Raw genomic sequence first — 14,504 nt, forward strand, 5'->3', positions numbered from 1 at the left:
ATTCAAGTACTAAGAAAATGTGAATGAATGACGGAATGAATACAAAGATTATTATACTATAATATTAATATATCTATATATATGAAATTTTTCTCTCCCCACTCAAGATAATCAACTGCAATCTTTCCTTTTCTAATGAATAAAGCGAGCTCATTTTCTCTCTCTCTCTCTCTCTCTCTCTCTACACCCAAAGGTAAAAGTTCTCTTTCTCTCTTAAGGAGAAAACAGCATGGGGCTGCGGACAGAATGAATGAATGAATAAAATCGAAGATTATTATTTAAAGAATTATAACATTACAATATTTCATGATATACAATATTCTTCACATATAACTTTTCAGGAAATTCTATATTTTTATATATAGCAGAATCAATAGCATGAATTTTTAGATGTTCCTTGGATTTAACTCTAGAACAACCAACATAAATTTGACCATGACCAAATGTTGAAATTGGTAAATAAATTCCTACTCTATCAAAAGATTGTCCTTGAGATTTATTAATAGTCATGGCATAAGCAAGTCTAACAGGAAATTGTCTTCTTACCATTTTGAAAGGATATGTGTCTTGAGAAGGAGATAAATCAATACGTGGAATAAAAACTATTTCACCTTTAGATTTTCCAGAAATTATTTCTGCAGAAATTACGTTTCTCAATAATGATTTTACAACTAATCGAGTCCCATTACATAATCCTTGAACTAAATTCATATTTCTCAAAAGCATAATTATACATCCTACCTTTAAAGATAATTTATGAGGAGGTAAACCATCTGGTGTCAAACTATTTAAAAATTCTATTGGAATAATATTATTTACATCTTTTGGGTCGTCATCGACATGTGAATCAACACTATAATAAACTACTTCTTGTCCTTCTAATTTTAACAAAATACGTTCATTTAGATCTAACACTTCAGAATTAGTCAATGAAAGTATGCATGATGAGTAAACAGATACATCATTTTGATTTATTGACAATCCATATATTTCATCTATTAAATTTCCGCCAGAAATCAAATCCTGTGGAATTTCTAAAACACCGTTCTCTTTTTCAAACATAGAATGAGTTTTACCGTCACCAACATTTAATAACCAATTTGAAAACTCTTCCTCTTTATTATCCAATCTAACATTAACATGTAAGGACCTAGTTTCAAAAAGATCCCACAATCTACTATTTTTCACACATACCTCAACAATGTGAGTGCGACTGCCATGCGAAATAATTGGCAAAGTTTGTCTAAAATCTCCTGAAAGCAAAATAACTTTACCGCCGAATGGTTTATTACATTGTGTTATATCTCGCAACATAGTCTCCATAGCTTGTAAAGCAAATTTAGGTGCCATCGTAATTTCATCCCAAATTATAATTTTGGCATTTTTTAAAAGTTCAGCGTGTTTTGACATGCTACTTATATTACATGTTGAATCTTCATTGATTGGAATAGGAAATTTAAAAACTGAATGTGAGGTTCGTCCACCTCTTAAAAGATTAGCTGCTATACCAGTCCAAGCAACTGCTAAAACTACTAATTCTTCACTTTCAAGAGTAGCAATAATTGTATTTTCTAAATAACTTTTACCACAACCACCAGGTGCAGAAACAAAAAAGTACCTATTTTTGCAATCATCATTATGTATTGCTGCCATGACATCATCAAAAATTTTGCGCTGATCATTGTTCAAACTTTTAATAAGTACTTCACTTTCTTCTTTGAGCAATTTTAATGATAGTTCATTAGCTTTCTTGTCGACAGAAATATAATCGTCGATAATTTTTTGATCAATATTTGGTAAACCAAATTTATTTAGAGAAAATCCATGAAAATTAAGCACTTCATTAATTAATATTAACGCTTTTTGAGTTGCTACTTCTACAGGTACATTATTATCAAAAACCATGTGTTCTTTGTACTTATTCCATAAATCAATTGCATTCACAGGCAATCCAAACACACATATATATGCAAATAGACGACAAAGTTCTTTAGGAAATTTCATGCTTACAGCTTCAGCCAAACAATTATCCCATTCACTATCATCTACTATCAAATTTCGTGCACGCACTGCTTCTACAAAAGTATTGTATGTAATACCTTCATATGTTCTTACATCTTCAAATGATTTAGCACCACGTACATAAAGTAGTAAGACTCTCAAAAAATATCTTTCAACATCTTTCGGACTTACAAAATACATGCGGCAAATTATAGGTTTGGTAATTCGTTCCCTTATTTTCCAAGTTTTTGATGATTCAACGAAAACATACTTATGTGGTATTTCTGTGTACAAATACTTGCGTGCTTCAGGATTTTCTCGATTTAATTTGAACCATGCTGTTAATGTCGTATTTTTAAATTTATTAACTGCTTCTTCTTCTAATCCTTCTTTAAAACATATTAATTGCTGATTTGGTAAATGTACAGCTAATCTATAAGTTGTATGTGATTGTTCATGCATATTGAATTCGAATAATCTGTGCATAGCTTCTGGTGGACATACATAACGTGTGTTTAAATAATTAACAATTTCATCATATTTCATTTCCTCATTATCATCCTTATAACCTATTATTGCACAGTCATGACCTTTATACATATATTTGAATAAATATTTAATGCCATCCGTACTACCACATGGTATAACACAAATATGACCTTCAAATTTTTTACTCAAATACAGATTATATGGTACGATCATCGAATTGTCAGCGGTACATTTAATTGACCCATCTTTGTTATAAAAAATGATTTTTTTACCATCATTTCTTCGCCTGAGTTCCGGATAATTCTTAGAACCATAAGTTGTTTCAGAACAAAACGGCTTTGGATAGTTTTTTGTACAAACTTTCTTCTCAGGGTCCATGCAAGGTGAATTCATATTTTCTTTTCCACAAGGCCCATGAACTTGAAATTGCTTTACAATCTTAAAAAGTTCTGGATTCTTTGTTTCATCTGGAATTTCAGCACATATCATTTTATGTAAAGTTTCTGCATCGCGAATTGGATTACGTAAAAATATAATTAAATGCACATGTGGCAATCCACGCTTTTGAAATTCTATGACATAAACAAAAGCAAGAATTGGTCCAAAAATTTCTTTTTCTTTTATATCTTTCATTATCTCTTTCACTTTTTGTTGAAAAACTCTAGTCACAATATCCGGACGATCAGATGCAATTTCAATATCCAACAAATTTTCTGTAATCTCACGCCACTTTGGATTACATGTCATGGTAATAAATAAATTTGGTTTTCCAAATTCTTGAACTAATCGCATAGCATCCATAAAACATTGTTGATAACAACGTGGCCCTCCAATAAATGTCGAAGGTAAAATAATCATTTTTCCAAGTCGAACATTTTCATTTTTTGCTTTATTACGAACATAATCCATTAATCCACAATACAATTCCGCTCGAAGTTTTTTTGTTGTAAACGAATGTATTTTAAACGTTCACCTTCTACTTTCGACCAGACATCAACTACATATTGTTGAGTTAATTTTCCTAATTGTAAACATGGATTAAAAGTTCTTCTACATGCAAGACGATACATATAAAATTGTAAAGGAGTAACATTTCGAGTACCTTGAGTATGCTTAAGGTTAACAGTCCATCTAGGATCACCATGAGGAAAAATTAAAGGATATGTCATGGGATCAACATTTTCGCTAAGACTAGATATTGGAATACTCTTTAAACCTTTTGGGTGTATACATATATCACGTTCCATAGGAGGTTCACCATCTTCGCTAACAAATACAAGTGCTACTTCACTACAAGATGGAACATTAAATTTGCTTTGATTCAATGATCTATCTCGTTTAATCCACATTTGAATATTCCTTATAGGCTCATTTTTAGATTTTGCTAGTGCTTCTTCTTCTAATTCTACCTCTCTCATCATTTTAAAAGCTTTAGCATAAGGATTAATTTCCCTTAATAATTTATCTATTTCTTCCATTAATGATGATAAACATTTCTTATTAGATTTATTCTTTAATCGTTCAAGTACTGCTTCATTAGTGTCAATAATGTACAACTGACCATATTTTCGATTGTCATCACCATCGGGATGAAGGGCATATGTATTATGATACACTTGTCCATGTACACGATAAATATAAGGCCCATTTCCTTTAGGAATTTCTAATTTTGCTCCTATGCTGGCGAATGCTAAGGAATTATTATAAGAACGAATATTTTCTTTATAATTTTTACCTTCAAAGCTTGAATCAAATAACAAAGTTTTTAAATAAAGCGGATAAGGATTTAATACTTTCAACTTTACTTTTCCTTTGTGACAGCAACTATTAAATAATCTATCTGACGGCCTTTCACACAAAAAATGTAACGCACTACAAAACTTACATTCTACATTCATCAAACCTAAATAATTCTGTGAAACTTTACTTTCATCGAAATCTTCAAAGGACATAATTGCTACTCCTACAGTGTCTAACTTTTTTTCATTTTTCTTATCGTTTTTACATGCCAAATTCTTTTTTTGACGCACTTTCTTTTCATCCTCAGTTTCTGTATCTAATTTCTTCCTCTTACGTAACAAATCTTTTTCTTTGTGCACTTCCTTTTCATCCTCAGTTTCTTTAGATAATTTCTTCCTCTTATATGCCACATTTCTTTCTTTGCGTATTTTCTTTTCATCCTCAGTTTCTGTAGCTAATTTCTTCCTCCTACATGCCGCATTTTTTTCTTTGCGTATTTTCTTTTCATCTTCATTTTCTGTAGATAATTTTTTTCTCTTATATGCCAAATTTCTTTCTTTTCGTATTTTCTTTTCATCCTCCATTTCTATTGAAAGTTTCTTCTTTTTGCATGTCAAATCTCTTTTTTGGAGTTCAATTTTTGGAATTTCTGTTTCATTACGATTATCTTTTGTCAGTCTATTATGCTCTTCTATAATTATTTTCTGCTCATCATATTTTCTTGCACAAAGTATTTTCTTATCATTTTCTTCACTTAGGAAATGCTTCATTTCTAAATATTTACGTGGTGAAACTTTATTTACATTATTATTAGTTGCACCAATTCTTTTCTTTTCACTTGCGTCATTCAAAGAACGTTTAATTTCTAATTGTTGTGTTGATATAACTCTATTTGCATTATTATTTATAAAACTGTTATAAAAATATGAAGGGTTTAATCCAGCAGTTTGAAGTTTTTCAGCTCGATTTATTAAAAGACAATTCCAATCATCCTCTACAATTGAATTTCTAATAATTGACGATCTCACTGAGGGGAAAGGATTCAACCGATTATTTTCAAAAATTAATTTCAAATGTTTTCTCATTCTATCATTATCAGTTTCATAAATTACACTGTTTGGCATTATGTTGAAAAATACAGATGTTGCAAATGCTATTGCATATACTCCACACTCAACACTTCCAACCGGTTGTTGATCAACAGCTACAAAAACTACTGTTGGTTTAAAAGGGAACAATCTAATTAAATATTCTATTTGATGAATATTCAAACACCCTGCATTAAGACTATCAAAAATATAAAGTTTTACTCCATCGTAATAAACACAAATCCAATGACCAGAATTGTTATTACCGCTAAAAACTATTTGAATATGTTTATCTCCTTCTCTAATTGGAACAATTAAATCAAGCAATTGTAAATACAAAGTACTTTGCATAATGAAAAAAGAATTTGAATCATTTTTTAATAATTCTTGAAATTTATACATATGCATATCATTTAACATTTCATTTACATTTTCAATAATCTTAAAATCTTCATTACTTAAAGTAAAATACTCTTTTATGTTTGACATGGTATCCTCCTTCAACTTTTAAACTACCGATAAAGTCACTTTTCAAAACAAATCTTTTATTTTAGTTTCTGGCTTTAAAAAATGTACTTACATGTGTTTCACCTATAAAATATTTCATTAACTATTATTCAGCTAACAAATGCAACAATGATAGGCTTATATGAATGTGAATTAGCGTTGTTAAATCTTTATCCACATTACATCATTTTCTATAATGATTATTATTTTACTTATTTTCCTCTGCTCTTTTTATTACTATTCAAATCAATATTCAACTCACAAACTATTATTTCACCCATAAAACCACTTCAACCCTTAAAACAATATTCAACCCTCTTTCTTTCTATTTCAATATTTTTCCAAAAGCCAGCATCCACTATTATCAAACAGTCAATATTTTTTTCCAATATCGAAATATATTCAATACTAATGTTATCTTATATCATATTTTATTATCCTCAAAATCCAAATATCTTTAATGCCAAAATTATCCAATACCAAAAAATTTTTCCAAAAACCAACTTCCACTATGGTCAAATAATCAATATTTTTTTTCCAATATCAAAATATTTTTCTTTAATACCACAATATTTTCAATACCAATGTTATCCAATATCTTTCTTTATCCTCAAAATCGTAATATCTTTAATGCCAAAATTATACAATACCAAAAAATTTTTCCAAAATCCAGCTTCCACTATTATCAAACAATCAATATTTTTGTTCCATTATTAAAATATATTCATTAATAATGTTATCCAATATCTTTCTTTATCCTCAAATTCGTAATATCTTTAATGCCAATGTTATCCAATACCAAAAAAAAATGGATTAAAGTATTTTTTATATGAAATTTTCGATAATGATTATTATTTAACTTATTTTCCTCTGCTCTTTTTATTAATATTCAAATCAATATTCAACTCACAAACTATTATTTAACCCTTAAAACAATATTCAACCCTCTTTCTTTCTATTTAAATACTTTTCCAAAAGCCAGCATCCACTATTATCAATCAGTCAATATTTTTTTCCAATATCGAAATATATTCAATACTAATGTTATCTTATATCATATTTTATTATCCTCAAAATCCAAATATCTTTAATGCCAAAATTATCCAATACCAAAAAATTTTACCAAAAACCAACTTCCATTATGGTCAAATAAGCAATACTTTTTTTTCCAATATCAAAATATCTTTCATACCAATGTCATCCAATATCTTTCTTTATCCTCAAATTCGTAATATCTTTAATGCCAATGTTATCCAATACCAAAATAAATTAATGGATTGAAGTATTTTCTATATGAAACATTTAAGACAACCAAAAGAAACAAATATCAAACAGTCAATATTTTTTTAAATAATAATAATGTAATATAATTTAAGAAGATTAAACACATGCACTAAGTTATAATATAATATCTATATAATAATCAAGTTCAGTTACCTGAGACTATTAGAAGCTTTTTTTTAGCGACACTACTGCAATGTTGTTGCAACGGTAGACGGTTGCTCTATGTTTATCTTACATCAGCAGTAGCCGTTTCACTCCATTGAGGAGAAGTGTTATACCCCACTCTACCAATCTGGGCCTATATTAAGTTCTCGCGAGTGGCAGATATTACGGTAGGCCTGAGTGGCGTCCTCGGGGATAGGTGTTGGTAAGTTAAGTATGAATACACCACTTCCACTCACGGGGATTAAACGGTTATCATCTATATCGCATATACAATAATAAAAAAAATTCCCTCAACCCAAGACTGTTAGGACGAATCGAGCGATCACGGATTGGGTCCTGAAAAGGGAAGTGGTATATCCTCACTCTATCGGCCTGTCCCGGGCTCATACCTCGAGTAAGTCAATTACAGCGTGGGCCTGTATGACGTTCTCGGGCTTAATGACAATATTATTTTATGACGCTTAATGAGTTTTTCAAAAAAAAACACAACCCCATATTCCTATGTTTTTGGGGTCGCTGAAACCGAATATGACCATGAACAATTTTTTTGACGACCCATTTTCCCGCAACCACCCCTTGCACCTACTCACGGGGGTTGGAGTTTCAAATTAAAAAAAAATTGAGTATGGTGTCTATTCCAATGTTTTTTGGGTCGCTTCATCCCAAAAACACCATTGAAAACAAATCCTTTCTTTCCTTAACCCCGTACAACCCTCTGGGAGGGGGTTAAAATTTTAAATTTCACAAAAAGTCAAGTTCGGTGTCTAATCCTACGTTTCTTGGGGCGCTGAAATCAAAAAACACCACCAAAAACAAATTCTTGACCCCCTTAACCAGCTAGAACCCCTGGGAGGGGGTTGGAATATCATTTTTCACGGTGCTAAGTGTAGAAAAATAAATTTCCTTAAGACATTGTAGGTGCGTATTTGTGTAATCATAGGTAACTTTCTAGAAAACTTTATTGTTGGTGATGTTTTTTGGTTTCAGCGACCCAAAAAACATAAGATTAGACACCGTACTCGACTTTTCGTGAAAAATGAAATTCCAACCCCCTCCAGGGGTTGTAGGGGGTTAAGGATTTGTTTTTAGTGGTGTTTTTGGGATGAAGCGACCCAAAAAACATTGGAATAGACACCATACTCAATTTTTTTTTAATTTGAAACTCCAACCCCCGTGAGTAGGTGCAAGGGGGTGGTTGCGGGAAAATGGGTCGTCAAAAAAAATTTTCATGGTCATATACGGTTTCAGCGACCCCTTTCATTACAGTATTTAAAAGGTCATCGACCATCTTATGAACCCTCAACCAAAAGCTGTTTTGACAACAAAAATTTCAGGTAGAAACCTTCGAGAACCCTAATTATCAAAGTAAAGATATAATATGTATATATAATCTAATAATAATGAGAAAATTCAAGTACTAAGAAAATGTGAATGACTGACGGAATGAATACAAAGATTATTATACTATAATTAATAATTAATTATCAATGTTATGAATTTTGAAAAATTTTAATTTTTTCAAAAAATAAAACTTCAAATTCTTGACGCCTTTTCAAGAACTTATAAATTCTACAAGAGTTGAACTTCCACTAGTTCTTCATTTCAATTTAATTTTCATTTGCTTATACAAATGTACTTAAAAAAGCAGCATATTATCAAAAATATATTATTCGATTTAGCAATCGTTTCTTTCTCTTTTTTCAAATACAAATATAAACTGGTTTTTTTATATAAATTAAAAGATCATATATTACCTTCATTTATTCAGAGAAAATATTTAAAAATTATATTTTGTATAGAAAACAATATGTGAAATATATTGGTGGAAGGGACCTGCACGACAAAAATTGGACAAATATTTTACTTTTGCATTTGAAAGAGCAACTCAAAATATATTTATTGATATCGATAAATTAAAAATACATTTTTTGACTCATTAGGTCCCTTTCACCATTGCAGCGTAACATATTTAATTGTACCCTTTTTACAGATATGCGAAAAACATGAAAAGTCAGTCGGGAATGTCTGCCAATGTCGATTCAACTTCTGGTAAATTTACTCCTTTATTTTCTTAACTGCAGTATTACATTTGAATATAAATTTCAGGATAACCTACATAAAAGTACAAAAATTTCATTCAAGAGTTTTTAAGTATCAAAAATTTTAAATTTTTTAGCCTATACTCTTTTGTACGTTGTCATGAAATTTTTCTGTATCTTCAGTTAAGGACACTCATTCACGAAATCGTAGACCTCAAAAAAAATTAATTAAAAAATTGAAATATAAATTTTCGAGGAAAGTTATTTAAAACATATTAAAATTATTTATTTAAACAATTTGTATATGAACAAAATTTTCTGTTATACTAAAATTTTTTAGAAATGGTTTGTTGTTATTTTAATATGTAGTGAGCCGTTTTGAAAATATTGATTTTAAGATCTGTATGAATGATAAAGTTTCAAATAATCATTTTCTGAAGAAAAAAATATCTGTATTAAATTGAGTTACTTTGTGCAAAGAAAACACATGTCCAGTTGTAGGAGTTCCATGCACAAAGTGTATTATATGGAACAGTTTTGTTTCAATTTTTTGCTTAAGTTTTAAGTATGTGCAACGTCTATATTTATCAAGTAAATAAACAAACGTCCTTTAATATTGATTAATTTTTCATTTAAATTTTACAAATTCACGACATTTATCATCAATGATTGAAAAAAAAAAATTTTCCAAATGCAAAATAATACATTTATTAAAATTGATATAAATAAATTATTTTTATTAGCATTTTTCAAAAAGTATCTTCTGTCTTAAATTTTACAGTTTTTGACCAAAAAAATTAAAAATTAATCGTGCAGTCAATGCGGGTAACTTTGGACAGTGCGAGTAACTATAGACACTTGAAATTTTGCTTTTAATAATGTAACATTACTTTTTAATTATAAATAGAACATATAAATCACATGTTTACTAGTTAGAAAACATTAATAAAATTATTCGATCTAGTATTTTAAGTTTTTAAGATAAATAAATAGCATAGTAAAAGTTTCCAAAGTTTACCCGTATTGACGGTATTAGTTTTGAAAACATCGAGAAGTAGTAAATTCTTACTTGTACTCAGAAAAAAATTCTGTTGAATCAATAGCACTCGTCTTCATATGATATATGTTCAAAAGCAAATGTATTTCTTGTAGTGCTGTCCACGAGACGAGACGAGATTTCACATAGTATCGTCTCGGTCTCGTTAAATCCTAAAATTGCAGGTCCGTCTCGAGAAATGTAGTCTCGGTATTGATATTGGTCTCGATCTCGCAGTCTCGCAAGAAACCTAGAAAGTTACATTGTCGAAATAAAATGTGGATTTTTACATTCTAAAAAACCTTTTAACATCTTCTCTAAATTAAAGACAATTATTTTGAAAATATTAAATTAAATTATTAAATTATTTTTAATCAATTAATTTATTTTATTTTAACCAAATTAAAATTTAAGCTTCATTTGATTTTATTATTTTATTTTATTACATATAAATAATATTATGATAAATAATATTATGCCTTATTGGGTTTATGCTACATCTAATTCTTCTTTTTAGAGTACATTGTACCTAGTAATTCGAGAAAACTGTTAAATAAAAAAAATCTGGAAAATTTTTAGTTTTACATGTATATGAAATTTTTTCATTACATTAAAAAATACGTATTTCTTAATTGTTTTTAATAAATTAAATAAATTAATAAATTAAATTGAAAAATATATGTAAATTCTCGTAATGATAATAAAAATTTTTAATTTATTTTTTTTCTTTTTGATATCTTCGAGAGTCTCGGTCTCGTTAAACTTGGTATAGATCTCGTCTCGATTTATCCAAGATGAATATCGTTTCGGTATCGTCTCGAAAAACCGAGACGAGACCGAGACCAGTCTCGATCTCGTGGGCAGCATATTCATATACATGAAATTTTCATGTAATATAATATTTAGTTGATTTTATAGCACTGCTATTGAAACAAAAGACTGCCTTTCTTGAATTAAAAGCAGTGCTATAAAATTAATGAAATATCAATTCAAGTAAATGACATTTGCTTTTGAACGTATGTGAATCCGAGTGTTGTTGATTAAATACAATTTTTTTCTAAGTGAAGAATTGATAAGCGATATTAGTTTTTAAAAATTTAAAAATTTGTTTATTTATAACAAGTATTTTAAAAAATTATTTCATGAAAGAAATTAGGACTGCTCATGAGACGAAAGCTATCAAAAAATTTCGAGTCGAAGACCAAGACGGGACTTTTGATTTTTAACGAAAGAAATGAACATTTGATGAAGAATAGTTCATCAAAAATTTTACAAAGTACATATTTATATATAAAAAAATGTTACACAAAATTTATGTACATGAACATATTTACAATCTCAAGAAGTTTATAAATGCAAGAAAAATTTTAAAAAATCACTCATTATGTTACTCCAAAAACGCAGAAAAAGTTTGAATTCATTTTGATCACGGTGGGTTCATTATTGTTGCAGTTTAAAAGGAGTCGAATTCTGACTCATTTTGAGTCCAATTTTTTCTGTGAATATTATTAAAATTAACGAACATTGAAAAGAGATTAAAAATTTTTTGAATTTGACGAGGTTTGAATAAGTCTCGCCTCTTCTCGTTTCTTGGGCAGCTCTACTTCCAACTGTTTATAACAATTTTACAACAACTGATGGTATGAAAAAATGCAGTCATACATGTTCTTGCATATTAATTTTTCGCGAAGAATCTAATGGCGTGATATAGATTTATAAAAAATCACAATTCATTTATTTATTTATAACATTGCTAAAAATTTTTTTTAAACAAAAATTATTGCTAAAATTAAGACTCAGATCTCAATAGCCACTTCACATGGGCATTAATGGGTTAAGAAATGAATTCTAAAGCTATGTTACGAAACAAAAAATTTTCGAACTCTGAATAACAAGATTTACCAATTATAATTATTTGGAAAAGAATAAGCGTATTAAAGTATGGAATTGACATCTTATGAAATTATTATTTTAATATAGTATAACATAGACAGGGTTGCCACGGTTCGGGTAAAGTAGAAAAATATCTGGAAATTTTATCAGAAGCATTGTAAAATTATAATATTTTTAAAACTTGTACATGAAAATTCTGTTTTTCAATCATGTTAATTCAAATTTTGACTTACAAAAATTCTTGTATAAGTTTTTAAAATTGGAAATCTCTCAAATTTTTCTCCTCATTTGGATGAGGGGAAAAAAAATTGCGTCTGGAAATCAGGGACAAATAAAATCAAATTTTTGTGGCAACCTTCACCAGGGTGTCTAACAGTCAGGGAAGTTAGGGAAGTCAGGGAATTCAAATGGTCAGGAAAATCAGAGAAAAGTCAGTGAATTTTTCAAAATTTCTGGCATTTTTTGTCAATTAATTAAAGTAACTACTTTTTTATTTTAAAAAATGTTTCTTCTTTACTTTTCTTTAAAAAAACAAATACTAATTAAAAAGTTCCATTTATTATTTAAGTTTTATCAACGATTCAAAACAAAGAACATTAATATTTTTTTCTAGTGCAAAATAAAACAATTTTTTGATTAGCAAAATTTTTAAACAATTTTTGATAAAAGTAAATAAGGTATTTAAGTCAAAAATGTTGATAGAAAATTTTTTTATTGATTTTTTTATTGATTTAAATAATTTGTTATTTAAGGCTAATATATTCGCTTTTATTAAAAGGAATAAAAAATATTTTAATCAAATATTTATTATTTATCTGCTAATATTTGTTTGGTTCAAATACGTATGTTTTAATAATTAAGTAATAAACAAATAAATGATGTATGTGAATATACGTTTTTGAGTGTAGTATAAGTCAGGGAAAAGTCAGGGAATTTTTTTCTGGAAGTTGTTAGACACCCTGTTCACACAATATTTAATTTATAAGGGAGCGTTCACAAATGATTTCAAGCACTTTTTCCCTACTCCCCTCTTGTCACGATCTATCACGTCTGGATTTGATTCTTATAGATGACAGGGTTTTTTGAGATTTTAAGTACATTTTTCTTAAAATCTCGACGAGATGGGCACTTATGCAGGTCGGATTCGTGTTCAGCGTTAAAAATCCTATAAGAATATCCTTGTCCGATCTTTGAACCATTTTTCGTGTCGATCAGTGTAATGAGAGTACTTTGACAAAAATAAACTAAGATTAACTAAATTTTGTTTTGCATTTAAAAACTTTTGAAAAATCTTTTTTTGCCCATAACTTTAAAAATATATACTGACACCTCGCGGTGGTCCTCAAGCACATTTAGGTTTACCTAAAATGAGTCCAAATTGTGCTAACGCAGTTTTGTCTAGAATCGTCCCAAGATTCCAAATCTTCATTTCCGAAAATCGGAGCTGATTCTTTTATCGAAAAAAACATATATATGAGTCACTCTGTGCGAAATTTTCATTCAAAAATTTTTTTTTGGTTGAAACAATTTTTTTCGAATCCTACATAAAAAATAAGTAAATACGTGAGTTTTTGTTTTTTTATTTGTCGAAAATTACAGAAGTTATGATTTTTTTTAATTTAACTTTTTTAGGAGCAGGGCATTTTTAAAACGTGTTTTTCTCTGTTGTACTTAAATATAAAAATAGTGTTATATATCAGAATTATTCGTTTTTGCTTGAATATTTCAAAAATGTAATAAAACAATTACTTTAGTTATGCGAATACACGAAAAAAATGAAATTGTGTCTAAAAAGTGAATTTTCTTACAAGCGAAGTAATTTAAATCTTTTTGTGTTTTCGTATAATTAACGTTATTGATTTATTACATATTTCAAATATTCAAGAAAAAACGAATAATTTTGATATATAACACTATTTTTTATCTTTCAGTCTTTTTATCTTTATCTTTTAAAACACGTTTTAAAAATGCTCTGCTCCCAAAAAAGTTAAATTAAAAAAAAATCATAACTTCCGTAATTTTCGTCAAATAACAAAACAAAAAACAAGTATTTATTTATTTTTTATGTAGGATTCGAAAAAAATTGTTTCAACTGAAAAAAAATTTTTGAGTGAAAATTTCACACAGAATGCCCCATATATATGTCTTTTTCGAAAAGAGAATCAGATACGATTTTCGGAGATGAAGATTTGGAATCTTGGGACGATTCTAGACAAAACTGCGTTAGCACAATTTGGACTTATTTCACCGTCCAACAAAATT

General features: G+C 28.7%; 1 protein-coding gene across 1 annotated transcript; it reads right to left on the reverse strand.

Moving 5' to 3' along the window:
- Positions 1–294: 294 nt before the first annotated feature.
- LOC127286466 (uncharacterized) lies at positions 295–3,348 on the reverse strand. Its single transcript, XM_051312897.1, has one exon. The coding sequence runs from the start codon at positions 3,346–3,348 to the stop codon at positions 295–297; it is 3,054 nt and encodes a 1,017-aa protein (XP_051168854.1).
- Positions 3,349–14,504: the final 11,156 nt, after the last annotated feature.

The sequence above is a fragment of the Leptopilina boulardi genome, unplaced genomic scaffold (genome assembly GCF_019393585.1).
Source record: "Leptopilina boulardi isolate dan_hultmark-lab unplaced genomic scaffold, ZJU_Lbou_2.1 LbouV2_361, whole genome shotgun sequence".
NCBI classification, from domain to species: domain Eukaryota; kingdom Metazoa; phylum Arthropoda; class Insecta; order Hymenoptera; family Figitidae; genus Leptopilina; species Leptopilina boulardi.